Genomic DNA, 22,500 nt, shown 5'->3' on the forward strand with positions numbered 1-22,500 from the left:
TTACAGAAGCCTAGTATTTTAAATTGAGGAGAAGTGTGACACGTAAACGTCTCTACTCGTTGAAGCCAATTTCAATACTCCGAACATATCGAGTAAACACTGGATATTATTTACTGTTGCTATCACTCGTTTTTGTAACCTATGCTACATAATAAACTGTATTATCAATTCACACTGGACTATAGCGCTACCGTTGAGCATTGCGTTAGTTTTGTTAAAATAGAGACGTTATTAGTGGTTAAAATTCCCCGGAGCATTTTTTTTTTTAACAACGACAGGTCAGGCAGTGGATCGACCAACGGGGATGAGTAATCTTCTCTGCTTCATCTTCCATCACAATCAGGTGTGTTTCAGATCTCCCTCAGGTATTTGGATAAAATGTAATATTAGCAGCAGGATGTAAATTATATCTGTTACATTTCAGCAGTTCTATATTCTTTACTGTACAGTAATGAACAATTCATTCCTGATTGATTTGGTCAAATGGAAAACACACCTTCGATAGGGCCTGTCTTTCCTCGACCTTCGATAGGGCCTGTCTTTCCTCGACCTTCGATAGGGCCTGTCTTTTCTCGACCTTCGATAGGGCCTGTCTTTCCTCGACCTTCAATAGGGCCTGTCTTTCCTCGACCTTCGATAGGGCCTGTCTTTCCTCGACCTTCGATTGATATCAACATTATACATTTTACAGGAGTTCTATTATATTCTATACTATACATGTCTATATTCTATACTATACAGGTCTATATTCTGTACTATTCAGGTCTATATTCTATACTATACATGTCTATATTCTATACTATACAGGTCTATATTCTGTACTATTCAGGTCTATATTCTATACTATACAGGTCTATATTCTATACTATACAGGTCTATATTCTATACAGGTCTATATTCTATACTATACAGGTCTATATTCTATACTATACAGGTGTATATTCTGTACTATTCAGGTCTATATTCTATACTATACAGGTCTATATTCTATTCTATACAGGTCTATATTCTATACAGGTCTATATTCTATACTATACAGGTCTATATTCTATACTATACAGGTCTATATTCTGTACTATACAGGTCTATATTCTGTACTATTCAGGTCTATATTCTATACTATACAGGTCTATATTCTATACTATACAGGTCTATATTCTGTACTATACAGGTCTATATTCTGTACTATTCAGGTCTATATTCTATACTATACAGGTCTATATTCTATACTATACAGGTCTATATTCTATACCGGTCTATATTCTATACTATACATGTCTATATTCTATACTATACAGGTCTATATTCTGTACTATACAGGTCTATATTCTGTACTATTCAGGTCTATATTCTATACTATACAGGTCTATATTCTATACTATACAGGTCTATATTCTGTACTATACAGGTCTATATTCTATACTATACAGGTCTATATTCTATACTATACAGGTCTATATTCTATACTATATACACTACCGTTCAAATGTTTGGAGTAACCTAATTACATTTTTTGTCCATTAAAATAGCATAAATACAGTGAAGACATTGTTAATGTTGTAAATGACTATTGTAGCTGGAAACGGCAGATTTTTTTAATGGAATATCTACATAGGCGTACAGAGGCCTATTATCAGCAACCATCACTCCTGTGTTCCAATGGCACATTGTGTTAGCTAATCCAAGTTTATAATTTTAAAAGCCTAATTGATCATTAGAAAACCCTTTTGCAATTATGTTAGCACAGCTGAAAACTGTTGTTCTGATTAAAGAAGCAATAAAACTGGCCTTCTTTAGACTAGTTGAGTATCTGGAGCATCAGCATTTGTGGGTCGAGTACAGGCTCAAAATGGCCAGAAACAAAGAACTTTCTACTGAAACTCATCAGTCTATTCTTGCTCTGAGAAATGAAGGCTATTCTATGCGAGAAATTGCCAAGAAACTGAAGATCTCGTACAACGCTGTGTACTACTCCCGTCACAGAACAGCGCAAACTGACTCTAACCAGAATAGAAAGAGGAGTGGGAGGCCCCGGTGCACAACTGACCAAGAGGACACGTACATTAGTGTCTAGTTTGAGAAATAGACGCCTCACAAGTCCTCAACTGGCAGCTTAATTAAATAGTTCCCACAAAACACCAGTCTCAACGTCAACAGTGAAGAGGCGACTCCAGGATGCTGGCCTTCTAGGCAGAGTTGCAAAGAAAAAGCCATATCTCCGACTGGCCAATAAAAATAAAAGATTAAGATGGGCAAAAGAACACAGACACTGGACAGAGGAACTCTGCCTAGAAGGCCAGCATCCTGGAGTCGCCTCTTCACTGTTGACGTTGAGACTGGTGTTTTGCTAGTAATATTTAATGAAGCTGCCAAAAGTCGTGCACTATACAGGTCTATATTCTATACTATATAGATCTATATTCTGTACTGTATAGGTATATATTCTATACTATACAGGTATATATTATGTTCTATATATGTCTATATTCTATACTATACAGGGGTATATTCTGTACTATATATGTCTATATTCTATACTATAGAGGTCTATATTCTATGCTATATATGTCTGAATTCTATACTATAGAGGTCTATATTCTGTACTGTATAGGTCTATATTCTATACTATAGAGGTCTATATTCTGTACTGTATAGGTCTATATTCTATACAGGTCTATATTCTATACAGGTCTATATTCTATACTATACAGGTCTATATTCTATACAGGTATATATTCTATACTATACAAGTCTATATTCTAGACAGGTCTATATTCTTTACTGTGTGCAGTAGAAGGTGAAACAGTGACCACCATATGAACGACAGTGTTCTCCGGAATACCTCGTCCTCTGACAACAGCTCTGCCCTTTATGGACTACACCACACTAAATCGGAGTCACAAATGGCACCCTATTCCCATTATAGTGCAATACTTTCAACCTATAGGTTCTTTGGTCAAAAGTAGTGCACTACACATAGAGTAGGGGACCATTTGGGGCAGAGCCTAATGCAGACAGCCCTCAAGTGGAGGGAGAGATCTCTACATTTAATTGGCCTGATGAACTGCATATTTATTTCAAAGAAGGGGATTGAGGGAGCGGAAAGCGAGGAGGGACACAGTGATGGGGGGAGAGAGAGCAAGGGAGATATAAGGGGGAGGGAGGAAGAGAGAGAAACAGAGAGAGAGAGAGAGAGAGAATAACCCACATACTGGTGTGTCTTGCAAGTAGCATAACACAATGTCACTATGACTTGATCTTAGACTGGTAAACTAATTAGTTTGCGGTTGTTGTTGAACTGCTGCTACGGTAGTGTACATATGCGGTCATTATTAATCTTGATGAGTGTTAGGGAAGGAAGGAGTGCCGCGTTAGATTAGAAAGAACACATAGGGGTTTCAATATCTTGTTCCTGGAGTCTGTATGGTGAGAGGGCAGGGGAGATGTGGTGTAACTGGAAATATGTATATTCTGTCATATTCCATTCAAGTTAAAAGAACGGAAATATATTTGTCAGATACTTCCTCAAAAGTTTGATTTTTTTTTCTCCTTCTTCTATTTAAGTAGTTATTTACTGAATGTGTTGCATTACGGTTAGATTATAATGCCTTCAGTAAGTATTCACACCCTTTAACTTTTTCCATATTTTCTTGTGTTACGGCCTAATTTTAAAATGGATTAAATTGAGATTTTGTGGTCACTGATCTACACACAATACCCCATAATGACATCACAATATCCCATAATGACATCACAATACCCCATAATGACATCACAATACCCCATAATGACATCACAATACCCCATAATGTCAAAGTGCAATTATGTTTTTAGAACATTTGAGAAATTTATAAAATGTAAAGCTGAAATGTCAATAACTATTCAACTCCTTTTGTTATGGCAAGCCTAAATAAGTCCAGGAGTAACAAATCGCATTATCATTTGCATGGACTCATTCCGTGTTCATAATAGGGGTTAACATGATTTTTGAATGACTACCACATCTCTGTTCCCCACACATACAATAATTATATCTGTAAGGTCCCTCAATCGAGTAGTGAATTTCAAGCAAAGATTCAACCACAAAGACCAGGGACGCTTTCCAACGCCTCGCGAAGAAAGGCATCGATAAACAGACGCTGAATATCCCTTTGAGCAATGTGAATTTATTAATTACACTTTGGATGGTGTATCAATACACCCAGTCACTACAATGATACAGGTGTCCTTCCTGACTCAGTTGCCGGAGAGGAAGGAAAACGCTCGGGGATTTCACCATGAGGTCAATAGTGATTTCTAACAGTTACAGAGTTTAATGGTTGTGATAGGAGAAAACTGAGGATGGATCAACAACATTGTAGTTACTCCACAATACTAACCTAAATGACAGAGTGAATAGAAGGAAGCCTGTACAGAATAGAAATATTACAAAACATGCATCCTGTTTGCAACAAGGCACTTTAAGTAATACTGAAAAACATGTTGCAAAGAACTGAACTTTATGTGTCTATTTAAATCGGTTTAATCCATTCAGGCTGTAACACAACAACATGTGGAATAAGTCATGGGGTATGAGTACTTTCTGAAGGCACTGTGGCACTTGCAAGAGAATATGAAATATGTAGCCATATGGGAAGTGACTGGTAAGACAATGTACATTGTTTGATTAATATTTCATTAATAATGGAGGGAAATGTACGACTGGCTAGACGGATCAGATTTCTATCCTTAATTACCTACACAGGGAGAAAGACAATGACACACACACACACACAGAGAGACAGAGAGAGAGAGAGAGAGAGAGAGAGAGAGAGAGAGAGAGAGAGAAAACACAGCGATGCATCAACCTGTGTGTAACAGTGTCACATTGTATAGTAAGCAGACTGTTTGTAATCACCACAGGAAATACAGCACTATGTGTTTCTCTGTGTTTCTCTGTTCTGCGTCCCAAATACCAACCCTATTCCCAATATAGTGCACTACAGTGCCTGGGGCCCCTGGTTGAAAGTAGTGCACTATGTAGGGAATAAGGTGCCATTTGAGACGTGTGCTCTGTCTTTGTAATGGCGCTTCAATGGAACCTATTCATCATGAGGTTATTAGTGTTGGTTCATATCACACTGACAGAGACCTGACTCCCCACGGGGGAGGGAGAGAGCGATGGAGAGAGAGGGGGAGGGAGGGAGAGAGATATGGATACAAAGAGACAGGGAGGGAGGGAGGGAGGGAGGGAGGGAGGGAGGGAGGGAGGGAGGGAGGGAGGGAGGGAGGGAGAGAGATATGGATACAAAGAGACAGGGAGGGAAGGAGGGATGGAGACAGGGAATGAGACAGGGAGGGAGGGAGACAGGGAGGGAGGGAGACAGGGAGGGATGGAGACAGGGAGGGAGGGAGACAGGGAGACAGGGAGGGAGACAGGGAGGGAGGGAAGGAGAGCGAGGGGGAGATAGAGAGAGAGAAAGTTTAGTCACCTGAACAGATGGTTGAATGTTATTAAAAAGGACCTTAGAGAACATTCTATCGAGCGACGATCAAAGTTGGAGTGTCTCAAAGTTGCTCTCTGACCTGCTTTCTACATACGAGAGTGAACACGGTGCTGGTTATAACAAATAGCGGAGGAAAGACAACTGATTTGCTCTGCCGTAAGTTAATGTACTGTGTATTCTCCATATTTACCTCAGTGGCCAGAGATGTACTGCTGCGTTCACAGTTTACCGTTCAGCTGCTGTAGAGATCCCATAAGACACATGCCTCGAAAGACACCCTTGTTTCCTATAACACTACAGTTGACTAGAGCCACAATGTCATAGAGCAGTAGAGATAGAGTTGAATTAATATGTTGTAGACTAGAGATTTTTCTATTTATTTTTTTCCCCTTTATTTAACCAGGTAGGCCTGTTGAGAACAAATTCTCATTTACAACTACGACCTGGCTAAGATAAAGCAAAGCAGTGTGACAAAAACAACAATGCAGGGTTACACATAAACAAACGTACTGTCAATAACAAAAAATCTATGTACAATGTGTGCAAATGTAGAAGAGTAAGGAGGTAAGGCAATAAATAGGCCATAGAGGTGAAAATAATTACAAATTAGCATTAATACTGGAGTGATAAATGTACAGATCATGATGTGCAAGTAGAGATACTGGGGTGCAAAAGAGCAAGAAGAGAAATAACAATATGGGGATGAGGTAGTTGGGTGTGCTATTTACAGATGGGCTATGTACAGGTATAGTGATCGGTAAGCTGCTCTGACAGCTGGTGCTTAAAGTTAGAGAGGGAGATAGAAGACTCCAGCTTCAGAGATTTCTGCAATTCGGTCCAGTCATTGGCAGCAGAGAACTGGAAGGAAAGGCGGCCAAAGGAAGTGTTGGCTTTGGGAATGACCAGTGAAATATACCTGCTGGAGCGTGTGCTACGGGTGGGTGTTGCTATGGTGATCAGTGAGCTGAGATAAGGCGGGGCTTTACCTGGCAAATACTTATAGATGACCTGGAGCCAGTGGGTTTGGCGACAAATATGAAGCGAGGGCCAGCCAACGAGAGTATACAGGTCACAGTGGTGGGTAGTATATGGGGCTTTGGTGACAAAACGAATGGCACTGATCAGTGCCATCAGATCAGAAGAGATTGAGATGTATTGAGATGTTGTAGACTAGAGATTAATAGAGATGTATTGAGATGTTGTAGACTAGAGATCAGTAGAGATTAATAGAGATATTTTGAGATGTTGTAGACTAGATAACAGTAGAGATTAATAGAGATATTTTGAGATGTTGTAGACTAGAGATCAGTACAGATAGAGATGTATTGATATGTTATAGACTAGAGATCAGTACAGATAGAGGTGTATTGATATGTTATAGACTAGAGATCAGTACAGATTGAGATGTATTGATATGTTATAGACTAGAGATCAGTACAGATTGAGATGTATTGATATGTTATAGACTAGAGATCAGTACAGATAGAGGTGTATTGATATGTTGTAGACTAGAGATCAGATCATGTAAGACAATGTAGCATGACATTGTTTTACATGACATTCTTTTCTCATCTCCTCCTCCTCTCCTCTCTTCTCCTCCTCTTCTCCTTTCATCTCCTCCTCCCCTCCTCCTTTTCCTCCTGTTACAGTCTGTAAAATTGACAGATGCCTCGCTCGTTATCTGAAAGAGGAGAGTGGGGGGGGGGTGGGGCGAGAGAGAATAGAGAAATTGAATTGGAGAGCGTTACATGTGTTATTTAGCACAACAAAACAAACAGGGCAAAGTCTGAGTCACTGTAGGAACAAATAGGTGTCTGATAAATGGTGTGCTGATCTACAGGGGGAAGCATGGGGAGAGTTTCCCCCTCTTTTTCTACCAGTACCTCAGTGATTCATGAGAGGAATGATATCCAGTACTCTGTGTGTACTTGTGCTATTTCATTAGAGTGACTCTGTGACTTAAATGTTCAACCGTAGAATGTTCTCTGTGCTTCCGCACGACAAGCGGTACCGGTGGATCAAGTCTGGCACCAACAGGCTGTTGAACAGCTTCTATCCCCCAGCAATAAGACTGATAAATATCTATCAAAAATAGTTACACCGATTATCTGAGTTGACCTTGTATCTTTATTGACATTTTATTTGTATTTTTTTTGTTGCACTGTCTCTATGCACACTCACAGGGCCCTACACAACACGCACGCACACACACACACACACACACACACACACACACACACACACACACACACACACACACACACACACACACACACACACACACACACACACACACACACACACACACACACACTGTAACTCCAACACTCCAACACACCTTGGTTTCATGCATGTTAACATCAGAAGCCTCCTCCCTAACTTTGTTTTACTCACTGGTTTAGCACACTCCGCCAACCCTGATGTCCTTGCCGTGTCTGAATCCTGGCTTAGGAAGGCCACCAAAAATTCTGAGATTCCTATACCCAACTACAACATTTTCCATCAAGATAGAACTGCCAAAGGGGGAGGAGTTGCAATCTACTGCAGAGATAGCTTGCAAAGTTCTGTCATACTTTCTAGGTCTATGCCCAAACAGTTTGAGCTTCTAATTTTAAAAATCAATCTCTCCAGAAATAAATCTCTCACTGTTGCCGCCTGTTATAGACCCCCCTCAGCTCCCAGCGGTGCCCTGGACACCATATGTGAATTGATTGCCCCCCATCTATCTTCAGAGTTCATTCTGTTAGGTGGCCTAAACTGGGATATGCTTAACACCCCGGCAGTCCTACAATCTAAGCTAGATGCCCTCAATCTCACACAAATTATCAAGGAAACCATCAGGTACAACCCTAAATCCGCAAACATGGGCAGCCTCATAGATATTATCCTGACCAACTTGCCCTCCAAATACACCTCTGCTGTTTTCAATCAGGATCTCAGCGATCACTGCCTCATTGCCTGCATCCGCTATGGGTCCGCGGTCAAACGACCACCCCAAAATTTCAATAAGCACTTCTCTACGGCTGGCCATGCTTTCCTCCTGGCTATCCTAACCCCCGGCCAACAGCTCCGCACTCGTCGCAGCTACTTGCCTGAGCCTCCCTGCTTCTCCTTCACCCAAATCCAGATCGCAGATGTTCTGAAAGAGCTGCAAAACCTGGACCCGTACAAATCAACTGTGCTAGACAATCTGGACCCTCTCTTTCTAACATTATCCACCGCCATTGTTTCAACCCCTATTACCAGTCTGTTCAACCTCTCTTTCGTTTCGTCCGAGATCCCTAATGATTGGAAAGCTGCCACGGTCATCCCCCTCTTCAAAGGGGGTGACACTCTAGACCCAAACTGTTACAGACCTATATCCATCCTGCCCTGCCTTTCTAAAGTCTTTGAAAGCCAAGTTAATAAACAGATCACTGACCATTTTGAATCCCACCGTACCTTCTCCGCAGTGTAATCTGGTTTCCGAGCTGGTCACGGGTGCACCTCAGCCACGCTCAAGGTACTAAACAATATCTTAACCGCCACTAATAAAAGACAGTACTGTGCAGCCGTCTTCATCGATCTGGCCAAGGCTTTCGACTCTGTCAATCACCGTATTCTTATCGGCAGACTCAGTAGCCTTGGTTTCTCAAATGACTGCCTCGCCTAGTTCGCCAACTACTTCGCAGACAGAGTTCAGTGTGTCAAATCGGAGGGCCTGTTTTCCGGACCTCTGGCAGTCTTTATGGGGCTACCACAGGGTTCAATTCTCGGGCCGATTCTTTTTTTTCTTCTTTTCTCTGTATATATCAACGATGTCACTCTTGCTACGGGTGATTCCCTGATCCACCTCTATGCAGACGACACCATTCTGTATACATCTGGCCCTTTTTCGGACACTGTGCTAACAAACCTCCAAATGAGCTTCAGTGCCATACAACACTCCTTCTGTGGCCTCCAACTGCTCTTAAACGCAAGTAAAACTAAATGCATGCTATTCAACTGATCGCTACCAGCACCTGCCCGACCGTCCAGCATCACTACTTTGGACGGTTCTGACGTAGAATATGTGGACAACTACAAATACCTAGGTGTCTGGTTAGACTGTAAACTCTCCTTCCAGACTCACATTAAGCATCTCCAATCCAAAATGAAATCTAGAATCGGCTTCCTATATCGCAACAAAGCATCCTTCACTCATGCCGCCAAACTTACCCTAGTAAAACTGACTATCCTACCGATCCTCGACTTCAGTGATGTCATCTACAAAATAGCTTCCAATACTCTACTCAGCAAAGTGGATGTAGTCTATCACTGTGCCATCCGTTTTGTTACCAAAGCGCCTTATACCACCCACCACTGTGACCTGTACGCTCTAGTCGGCTGGCCCTCGCTACATATTCATCGCCAGACCCACTGGCTCCAGGTCATCTATAAGTCTATGCTAGGTAAAGCTCCGCCTTATCTCAGCTCACTGGTCACGATAACAACACTCACCCGTAGCACACGCTCCAGCAGGTATTTTTCACTGGTCATCCCCAAAGCCAACACCTCCTTTGGCTGCCTTTCCTTCCAGTTCTCTGCTGCCAATGACTGGAACGAATTGCAAAAATCGCTGAAGCTGGAGACTTACATTTCCCTCATTAACTTTAAACATCAGCTATCTGAGCAGCTAACCGATCGCATCAGCTGTACATAGTCAATCTGTAAACAGCCCACCCAATCTACCTACCTCATCCCCATACTGTTTTTATTTACTTTGCTGCTCTTTTGCACACCAGGATCACTACTTACACACCATCATCATCTGCTCATCTATCACTCCAGTGTTAATCTGCTAAATTGTAATTACTTCGCTACTATGGCCTATTTATTGCCGTACCTCCTCATGCCATTTGCACACACTGTATATAGACTTTGTTTTTTTCTATTGTGTTATTGACTGTACGCTTGTTTATTCCATGTGTAACTCTGTGTTGTTGTTTGTGTTGCACTGCTTTGCTTTATCTTGGCCAGATAGCAGTTGTAAATGAGAACTTGTTCTCAACTGGCCTACCTGGTTAAATAAAGGTGAAATAAAAAATAAAATAAAAACTCACACACTGTCACTCCAACACACACACACACACACACACACACACACACACACACACACACACACACACACACACACACACACACACACACACACACACACACACACACACACACACACACTCACACACTATCACTCCAACACACACACTCACACACACACTGTCACTCCAACACACACACACACACACACACACACACACTGTCACTCCAACACAAACACTCACACACTGTCACTCCAACACACACACGCACACACACGCACACACACACACACACACACACACACACACACACACACACACACACACACACACACACACACACACACACACACACACACACACACACTGTCACTCCAACACACACACACGCACACACGCACACACACACACACTCACACACACACACACACACACACACATACTGTCACTCCAACACACACACACACACAAGCTGCTGCTACTCTGTCTTTTATCCTGTTGCCTAGACACCTTACCCCTATTCACATCTACCTCCATCACTCCAGTATCCCTGTGCATTGTTAATATGGTATTAACTGGTCCTGTATATAGTATGGTATTAACTGACCCTGTATATAGTATGGTATTAACTGACCCTGTATATAGTATGGTATTAACTGTATATAGTATGGTATTAACTGATCCTGTATATAGTATGGTATTAACTGACCCTGTATATAGTATGGTATTAACTGACCCTGTATATAGTATGGTATTAACTGACCCTGTATATAGTGTGGTATTAACTGACTCTGTATATAGTATGGTATTAACTGGTCCTGTATATAGTATGGTATTAACTGATCCTGTATATAGTATGGTATTAACTGACCCTGTATATAGTGTGGTATTAACTGTATATAGTGTGGTATTTACTGACCCTGTATATAGTATGGTATTAACTGTATATAGTATGGTATTAACCTGACCCTGTATATAGTATGGTATTAACTGTATATAGTATGGTATTAACTGCCCCTGTATATAGTATGGTATTAACTGTATATAGTATGGTATTAACTGACCCTGTATATAGTATGGTATTAACTGTATATAGTATGGTATTAACCTGACCCTGTATATAGTATGGTATTAACTGTATATAGTATGGTATTAACTGACCCTGTATATAGTATGGTATTAACTGTATATAGTATGGTATTAACTGACCCTGTATATAGTATGGTATTAACTGACCCTGTATATAGTATGGTATTAACTGTATATAGTATGGTATTAACTGACCCTGTATATAGTATGGTATTAACTGTATATAGTATGGTATTAACTGACCCTGTATATAGTATGGTATTAACTGACCCTGTATATAGTATGGTATTAACTGTATATAGTATGGTATTAACTGTATATAGTATGGTATTAACTGACCCTGTATATAGTATGGTATTAACTGATCCTGTATATAGTATGGTATTAACTGACCCTGTATATAGTATGGTATTAACTGATCCTGTATATAGTATGGTATTAACTGTATATAGTATGGTATTAACTGACCCTGTATATAGTATGGTACTAACTGACCCTGTATATAGTATGGTATTAACTGACCCTGTATATAGTATGGTATTAACTGACCCTGTATATAGTATGGTATTAACTGTATATAGTATGGTATTAACTGACCCTGTATATAGTATGGTACTAACTGACCCTGTATATAGTATGGTATTAACTGACCCTGTATATAGTATGGTATTAACTGACCCTGTATATAGTATGGTATTAACTGTATATAGTATGGTATTAACTGACCCTGTATATAGTATGGTACTAACTGACCCTGTATATAGTATGGTATTTACTGACCCTGTATATAGTATGGTATTAACTGACCCTGTATATAGTATGGTATTAACTGTATATAGTATGGTATTAACTGATCCTGTATATAGTGTGGTATTTACTGACCCTGTATATAGTATGGTACTAACTGACCCTGTATATACAGTTGAAGTTGGAGGTTTACATACACCTTAGCCAAATACATTTGCACTCAGTTATTCACAATTCCTGACATTTAATCCTTGTAAAAATTCCCTGTTTTAGGTCAGTTAGAATCACCACTTTATTTTAAGAATGTGAAATGTCAGAATAATAGTAGAGAGAATGATTTATTTCAGCTTTTATTTCTTTCATCACATTCCCAGTGGGTCAGAAGTTTACATACACTCAATTAGTATTTAGTAGCATTGCCTTTAAATTGTTTAACTTGGGTCAAACGTTTCGGGTAGCCTTCCACAAGCTTCCCACAATAAGTTGGGTGAATTTTGGCCCATTCCTCCTGACAGAGCTGGTGTAACTGAGACAGGTTTCCTTGCTCGCACAAGCTTTTTCAGTTCTGACCACCCTTTTTCTATAGGATTGAGGTCAGGGCTTTGTGATGGTCACTCCAATACCTTGACTTTGTTGTCTTTAAGCCATTTTGCCACAACTTTGGAAGTATGCTTGGGGTCATTGTCCATTTGGAAGACCCATTTGCGTCCAAGCTTTAACTTCCTGACAGATGTCTTGAGATGTTGCTTCAATATATCCACATAATTTTCCTCCTTCATGATGCCATCTATTTTGTGAAGTGCACCAGTCCCTTCTGCAGCAAAGCACCCCCACAACATGATGCTGCCACCCCCGTGCTTCACGGTTGGGATGGTGTTCTTCGGGATGCAAGTCTCCCGTTTATTCCTCCAAACATAACGATGGTCATTATGGCCAAACAGTTCCTATTTTTGTTTCATCAGACCAGAGGATATTTCTCTAAAAAGTACGGTCTTTGTCCCCATGTGCATTTGCAAACCGTAGTCTGGCTTTTTTATGGCGGTTTTGGAGCAGTGGCTTCTTCCTTGCTGAGCGGCCTTTCAGGTTATAGGATTCATTTTACTGTGGATATAGACACTTTTGTACCTGTTTCCTCCAGCATCTTCACAGAGTCCTTTGCTGTTGTTCTGGGATTGATTTGCACTTTTCGCACCAAAGTACTTTCATCTCTAGGAGACAGAACGCGTCTCCTTCCTGAGTGGTATGACGGCTGCGTTTTCCCATGGTGTTTATACTTGTGTACTATTGTCTGTACAGATGTACGTGGTACCTTCAGGCGTTTGGAAATTGCTCCCAAGAATGTACCCAACTTGTGGAGGTCTACAACTTTTTTCTGAGGTCTTGGCTGATTTATTTTGATTTTCCCATGATGTCAAGCAAAGAGGCACTGAGTTTGCAGGTAGGCCTTGAAATACATCCACATGTACACCTCAACTTGTCTCAAATTATGTCAATTAGCCTATCAGAAGCTTCTAAAGCCATGGAATTTTCCAAGCTGTTTAAAGGCACAGTCAACTTAGTGTATGTAAACTTCTGACCCACTGGAATTGTGATACAGTGAATTATAGGTGAAATAATCTGTCTGTAAACAATTGTTGGAAAAATTACTTGTGTCATGCATAAGGTAGATGTTCTAAGTGACTTGCCAAAACTATAGTTTGTTAACAAGAAATGTGTGGAGTGGTTGAACAACGAGTTTTAATGACTCCAACCTAAGTGTATGTAAACTTCCGACTTCAACTGTAGTATGGTATTATCTGACCCTGTATATAGTATGGTATTAACTGACCCTGTATATAGTATGGTATTAACTGTATATAGTATGGTATTAACTGACCCTGTATATAGTATGGTATTAACTGACCCTGTATATAGTATGGTATTAACTGACCCTGTATATAGTATGGTATTAACTGTATATAGTATGGTATTAACTGATCCTGTATATAGTATGGTATTAACTGTATATAGTATGGTATTAACTGACCCTGTATATAGTATGGTATTACCTGACCCTGTATATAGTATGGTATTAACTGTATATAGTATGGTATTAACCTGATCCTGTATATAGTATGGTATTAACTGATCCTGTATATAGTATGGTATTAACTGACCCTGTATATAGTATGGTATTAACTGTATATAGTATGGTATTAACTGACCCTGTATATAGTATGGTATTAACTGTATATAGTGTGGTATTAACTGACCCTGTATATAGTATGGTATTAACTGATCCTGTATATAGTATGGTATTAACTGACCCTGTATATAGTATGGTATTAACTGTATATAGTATGGTATTAACTGTATATAGTATGGTATTAACTGATCCTGTATATAGTATGGTACTAACTGACCCTGTATATAGTATGGTATTAACTGTATATAGTATGGTATTAACTGACCCTGTATATAGTATGGTATTAACTGTATATAGTGTGGTATTAACTGACCCTGTATATAGTATGGTATTAACTGATCCTGTATATAGTATGGTATTAACTGACCCTGTATATAGTATGGTATTAACTGTATATAGTATGGTATTAACTGTATATAGTATGGTATTAACTGATCCTGTATATAGTATGGTACTAACTGACCCTGTATATAGTATGGTATTAACTGATCCTGTATATAGTATGGTATTAACTGATCCTGTATATAGTTTGGTATTAACTGATCCTGTATATAGTATGGTATTAACTGACCCTGTATATAGTATGGTATTAACTGTATATAGTTTGGTATTAACTGACCCTGTATATAGTATTGTATTAACTGACCCTGTATATAGTATGGTATTAACTGACCCTGTATATAGTATGGTATTAACTGACCCTGTATATAGTATGGTATTAACTGTATATAGTATGATATTAACTGACCCTGTATATAGTATGGTATTAACTGACCCTGTATATAGTATGGTATTAACTGACCCTGTATATAGTATGGTATTAACTGACCCTGTATATAGTATGGTATTAACTGACCCTGTATATAGTATGGTATTAACTGATCCTGTATATAGTATGGTATTAACTGGTCCTGTATATAGTATGGTATTAACTGTATATAGTATGATATTAACTGACCCTGTATATAGTATGGTATTAACTGACCCTGTATATAGTATGGTATTAACTGTATATAGTATGGTATTAACTGACCCTGTATATAGTATGGTATTAACTGATCCTGTATATAGTATGGTATTAACTGTATATAGTTTGGTATTAACTGACCCTGTATATAGTATGGTATTAACTGGTATTTTCGCTGCTAGTTTTGTGTCGGTTTTCTACGGCTTGCACTAATGAATATAACCCCGGATTGTATTTCTCACGTGTCCTTTCAGTCCGTCATGTGTCGTCTATTCTTTCTGTAGAGCTGATAGCTGACAGGTCTATGAGAAGATAAATACGCTGTGCTCAGCCCTTTTCCCTCAGTGTTTTGCCAATATAATCATTCTCACTTGTACTCTATTGGCAGGTGGAGAGAGGATTAGATGAACCTTTAATGTTAAATCAAAGGGAGGAAATCTAAACTGTTCTTCTTACTCTAGTTGCTATTGATTCCTCATTCTACCTTTTCTTCGCTTTTCCCCCATCATGTGAGCTATAATCCACCTTTGTTAAAACCATCAGTATAGCTGGCAGTGTCACTATGAGATACAAGACTTCCTGTCATTTCAGGAAGTACACTAACGTTCCAATTCCAACTCTCTTTTCAATTAGGAACATGTGGATATGGAATTTAGTTTTACTTTCGGAATTGACTGGAATTGAATTGGGATTGACTCCAACCCTGTCTCATGTCTCCTCAATGTTTTACAGTCAATCAAAGCACAACACAGTCCTCTCCCAGTCCTCTCCCGGTCCTTTCCCAGTCCTTTCCCAGTCCTCTCCCAGTCCTCTCCCAGTCCTCTCCCAGTCCTCTCCCAGTTCTCTCCCAGTCCTCTCCCAGTCCTCTCCCAGTCCTCTCCCAGTCCTCTCCCAGTCCTCTCCCAGTCCTCTCCCAGTTCTCTCCCAGTCCTTTCCCAGTCCTCTCCCAGTTCTCTCCCAAGTCCTCTCCCGGTCCTCTCCCAGTCCTCTCCCAGTCCTCTCCCAGTCTTCTCCCAGTCCTCTCCCGGTCCTCTCCTAGTCCTCTCCCAGTCCTCTCTCGGTCATCTCTCTCTACATAAAGAACTTTTGCTAACCCACGTTAGTGTCTCCTCTCCACTGTTATACTGTCAAATGTATCCAGATGGCTACATGCTATTTAAAGGGACTGCAAAAAAAATTAAATAAACATATCCCAGAAATGTTCCATACGCACAAAAAGCTTTTTTCTCTCAAATGTTTTGCCCATTTTATTTTACATCCCTGTTAGTGAGCATTTCTCCTTTGCCAAGATAATCCACCCACCTGACAGGTGTGGCATATCAAGAATCTGATTAAACAGTATGATCATTACATAAATGCACCTTGTGCTGAGGTGGGGGTGCTTTTGTGGGGAACAACTCATTCTGATTGGCTGGGCCTAGCTTCCCAGTGGGTGGGCCTATGCCCTCCCAGTACCTCCCAATCCCTCCCAGGCCCACCCAGGACCTCCCAAGCCCTCCCAGGCCCACCCAGGACCTCCCAGGCCCTCCCAGGCCCATTTCACATGTCCTGATATGAACTGTAACTCAGTAAAATCTTTGAAATTGCTGCATGTTGCGCATATTATTGTTCAGTATGAATGTAAACAAACACTGTATAGCCTCCAAACATGAATTAAACTATAGTTTGATATCATGGATGGTCAATCCTTGCATCCAAAGCTTTGTCTATGAATTTGACATTTTCCCCTCAGCCCCATACCTCAGCTGCTTACCAAAACAGTGGCAGGATGGACACTTTGTTATTGTTTGAACTGCAGATTGCCTCTTTAAATCAAATTTGATTTGTCTTGATGTGATCCTTCAGGCGTTAAGTCCTAACCCTCCAGCTACATTGTTCTAATCCCCATTAATGTTGTCCTCTCCTCTGTTCTTCTACAATCAGGATCATTCAGCTGAAGTTTTGTACATTTCCACAGTACCGTCTCACATGCTGTCTCCTCTATCCTAGATTCAGCCTTCATGATGGTCAACACGTCGGGATGTTTTGCTGGTCAGAAGGCCCTCCTCTTCACCCCCCAGCTAAAGGAGAATGACACCCACTGCGTAATCTTCGAGTACTTCCTGTCTGGGCGCGAGGGGGCGGGGCCGGGGCAGCTCAACATGTACATCAGAGAGAACAACAGTCCCCTGGGCATGCCTGTCTGGAATGTGTCTGGGCCAGCTACTAGAGACTGGGTACAGGTAGAACTGGCCATCTCTACCTACTGGCCCAACTTCTATCAGGTGAGAAGGTTTCACCATACCATATCTTATCATACCTTACCTTACCATACTATACCTTACCTTACCATACCATATCTTACCATACCTTACCTTACCTTACCATACCACACCACACCATACCACACCATACCTTACCTTACTATACCTTACCACACCATACCATACCACACCACACCATACCATATCTTATCATACCTTACCTTACCTTACCATACCATATCTTACCATACTATATCTTACCATACCTTACCTTACCACACCATACCACACCACACCACACCTTACCACACCATACCTTACCACACCATACCACACCATACCTTACCATACCACACCACACCACACCATACCATACCATACCATACCTTACCATACCTTACCTTACCTTACCTTACCACACCACACCATACCACACCATACCATACCATACCATACCATACCTTACCATACCTTACCTTACCTTACCACACCACACCATACCTTATCATACCTTACCTTACCATACTATACCTTACCTTACCTTACCACACCATACCACACCACACCACACCATACCTTACCACACCATACCACACCATACCATACCTTACCACACCATACCATACCATACCATACCTTACCACACCACACCATACCATACCATACCATACCATACCTTACCACACCACACCACACCACACCATACCTTACTACACCACACCATACCACACCATACCTTACCACACCATACCACACCACACCATACCACACCATACCTTACCACACCATACCACACCATACCTTACCACACCATACCACACCATACCATACCTTACCACACCATACCATACCATACCACACCACACCATACCACACCATACCTTACCACACCATACCATACCATACCATACCTTACCACACCACACCACACCATACCACACCATACCTTACCACACCATACCATACCACACCATACCATACCACACCACACCATACCACACCATACCTTACCACACCATACCATACCACACCACACCATACCACACCATACCATACCACACCATACCATACCATACCTTACCACACCATACCATACCACACCACACCACACCACACCATACCATACCTTACCACACATTTACATTTACATTTACATTTAAGTCATTTAGCAGACGCTCTTATCCAGAGCGACTTACAAATTGGTGCATTCACCTATAATATCCAGTAGAACAACCGCTTTACAATAGTGCATCTAAATCTTTTAAAGGGGGGGGGTTAGAAGGATTACTTTATCCTATCCCGGGTATTCCTTAAAGAGGTGGGGTTTCAGGTGTCTCCGGAAGGTGGTGATTGACTCCGCTGTCCTGGCATCGTGAGGGAGATTGTTCCACCATTGGGGTGCCAGAGCGGCGAACAGTTTTGACTGGGCTGAGCGGGAACTGTGCTTCCTCAGAGGTAGGGAGGCGAGCAGGCCAGAGGTGGATGAACGCAGTGCCCTTGTTTGGGTGTAGGGCCTGATCAGAGCCTGAAGGTACGGAGGTGCCGTTCCCCTCACAGCTCCGTAGGCAAGCACCATGGTCTTGTAGCGGATGCGAGCTTCAACTGGAAGCCAGTGGAGCGAGCGGAGGAGCGGGGTGACGTGAGAGAACTTGGGAAGGTTGAACACCAGACGGGCTGCGGCGTTCTGGATGAGTTGTTGGGGTTTGATGGCGCAGGCAGGGAGCCCAGCCAACAGCGAGTTGCAGTAATCCAGACGGGAGATGACAAGTGCCTGGATTAGGACCTGCACCGCTTCCTGTGTGAGGCAGGGTCGTACTCTGCGAATGTTGTAGAGCATGAACCTACAGGATCGGGTCACCGCCTTGATGTTAGTGGAGAACGACAGGGTGTTGTCCAGGATCACGCCAAGGTTCTTAGCACTCTGGGAGGAGGACACAAGGGAGTTGTCAACCGTGATGGCGAGATCATGGAACGGGCAGTCCTTCCCCGGGAGGAAGAGCAGCTCCGTCTTGCCGAGGTTCAGCTTGAGGTGGTGATCCGTCATCCACACTGATATGTCTGCCAGACATGCAGAGATGCGATTCGCCACCTGGTTGTCAGAAGGGGGAAAGGAGAAGATTAATTGTGTGTCGTCTGCATAGCAATGATAGGAGAGACCGTGTGAGGATATGACAGATCCAAGTGACTTGGTGTATAGCGAGAATAGGAGAGGGCCTAGAACAGAGCCCTGGGGGACACCAGTGGTGAGAGCACGTGGTGCGGAGACAGATTCTCGCCACGCCACCTGGTAGGAGCGACCTGTCAGGTAGGACGCAATCCAAGCGTGGGCCGCGCCGGAGATGCCCAGCTCGGAGAGGGTGGAGAGAAGGATCTGATGGTTCACAGTATCAAAGGCAGCAGATAGGTCTAGAAGGATGAGAGCAGAGGAGAGAGAGTTAGCTTTAGCAGTGCGGAGAGCCTCCGTGACACAGAGAAGAGCAGTCTCAGTTGAATGCCCAGTCTTGAAACCTGACTGATTAGGGTCAAGAAGGTCGTTCTGAGAGAGATAGCAGGAGAGCTGGCCAAGGACGGCACGTTCAAGAGTTTTGGAGAGAAAAGAAAGAAGGGATACTGGTCTGTAGTTGTTGACATCGGAGGGATCGAGTGTAGGTTTTTTCAGAAGGGGTGCAACTCTCGCTCTCTTGAAGACGGAAGGGACGTAGCCAGCGGTCAAGGATGAGTTGATGAGCGAGGTGAGGTAGGGGAGAAGGTCTCCGGAAATGGTCTGGAGAAGAGAGGAGGGGATAGGGTCAAGTGGGCAGGTTGTTGGGCGGCCAGCCGTCACAAGACGCGAGATTTCATCTGGAGAGAGAGGGGAGAAAGAGGTCAAAGCACAGGGTAGGGCAGTGTGAGCAGGACCAGCGGTGTCGCTTGACTTAGCAAACGAGGATCGGATGTCGTCAACCTTCTTTTCAAAATGGTTGACGAAGTCATCCGCAGTGAGGGAGGAGGGGGGGGAGGGGGAGGAGGATTCAGGAGGGAGGAGAAGGTAGCAAAAAGCTTCCTAGGGTTAGAGGCAGATGCTTGGAATTTAGAGTGGTAGAAAGTGGCTTTAGCAGCAGAGACAGAAGAGGAAAATGTAGAGAGGAGGGAGTGAAAGGATGCGAGATCCGCAGGGAGGCGAGTTTTCCTCCATTTCAGCTCGGCTGCCCGGAGCCCTGTTCTGTGAGCTCGCAGTGAGTCGTCGAGCCACGGAGCAGGAGGGGAGGACCGAGCCGGCCTGGAGGATAGGGGACAGAGAAAATCAAAGGATGCAGAGAGGGAGGAGAGGAGGGTTGAGGAGGCAAAATCAGGAGATAGGTTGGAGAAGGTTTGAGCAGAGGGAAGAGATGATAGGATGGAAGAGGAGAGAGTAGCAGGAGAGAGAGAGCGAAGGTTGGGACGGCGCAATACCTTCCGAGTAGGGGCAGAGTGAGAAGTTTTTGATGAGAGCGAGAGGGAAAAGGATACAAGGTAGTGGTCGGAGACTTGGAGAGGAGTTGCAATGAGATTAGTGGAAGAACAGCATCTAGTAAAGATGAGGTCAAGCGTATTGCCTGCCTTGTGAGTAGGGGGGGAAGGTGAGAGGGCGAGGTCAAAAGAGGAGAGGAGTGGAAAGAAGGAGGCAGAGAGGAATGAGTCGAAGGTAGACGTGGGGAGGTTAAAGTCACCCAGAACTGTGAGAGGTGAGCCATCCTCAGGGAAGGAACTTATCAAGGCGTCAAGCTCATTGATGAACTCTCCAAGGGAACCTGGAGGGCGATAAATGATGAGGATGTTAAGCTTGAAAGGGCTGGTAACTGTGACAGCATGGAATTCAAATGAGGAGATAGATGGGTCAGGGGAGAAAGAGAGAATGTCCACTTGGGAGAGATGAGGATTCCAGTGCCACCACCCCGCTGGCTCGATGCTCTAGGGGTATGCGAGAACACGTGGGCAGACGAGGAGAGAGCAGTAGGAGTAGCAGTGTTATCTGTGGTGATCCATGTTTCCGTCAGCGCCAGGAAGTCTAGGGACTGGAGGGTAGCATAGGCTGAGATGAACTCAGCCTTGTTGGCCGCAGACCGGCAGTTCCAGAGGCTGCCGGAGACCGGGAACTCCACGTGGGTCGTGCGCGCTGGGACCACCAGGTTAGAGTGGCAGCGGCCACGCGGTGTGAAGCGTTTGTATGGCCTGTGCAGAGGGGAGAGAACAGGGATAGACAGACACATAGTTGACAAGCTACAGAAGAGGCTACGCTAATGCAAAGGAGATTGGAATGACAAGTGGACTACACGTCTCGAATGTTCAGAAAGTTAAGCTTACGTTGCAAGAAATCTTATTGACTAAAATGACGAAAATGATACAGTACTGCTGGCTGGTGGAGTAGGCTAGCTAGCAGTGGCTGCGTTGTTGACTTTGTTTGACCGTGTAGCTGGCTAGGTGTAGCTGGCTAGGTGACCTCGATAGTTTCAGTACTACACCTTGTCATGATACAAAAGCAACTTTGTAGCTAGCTAACATAACACTAATCAAGACGATCCTTTGTAATGTATTTAGTTTCTACAGTGTTACTAGTTGGCTGGGTTTGGAAAAATGGCGTCGCGGGGGACGGCAATAGCTGGCTAGCTAACCTCGGTAATTACTAAACTACACAATTATCAAGCTATGACAAAGACAACTATGTAGCTAGCTAGCCAACACTGCACTAGTCAAATCGTTCCGT

General features: G+C 42.6%; 1 protein-coding gene across 1 annotated transcript in view; it reads left to right on the forward strand.

Moving 5' to 3' along the window:
• LOC115156478 (receptor-type tyrosine-protein phosphatase mu-like) overlaps positions 1 to 22,500 on the forward strand; it is a 192,113-nt gene that overhangs the window by 125,034 nt on the left and 44,579 nt on the right. Inside the window, exon 3 of the mRNA XM_029703900.1 lies at positions 17,524 to 17,798. Within this exon, the coding sequence (XP_029559760.1) occupies positions 17,524 to 17,798 (275 nt within the window). The remainder of the gene's footprint in view (positions 1 to 17,523; positions 17,799 to 22,500) is intronic.

The sequence above is a fragment of the Salmo trutta genome, chromosome 21, assembly GCF_901001165.1.
Source record: "Salmo trutta chromosome 21, fSalTru1.1, whole genome shotgun sequence".
Taxonomy (NCBI): Eukaryota; Metazoa; Chordata; class Actinopteri; order Salmoniformes; family Salmonidae; genus Salmo; species Salmo trutta.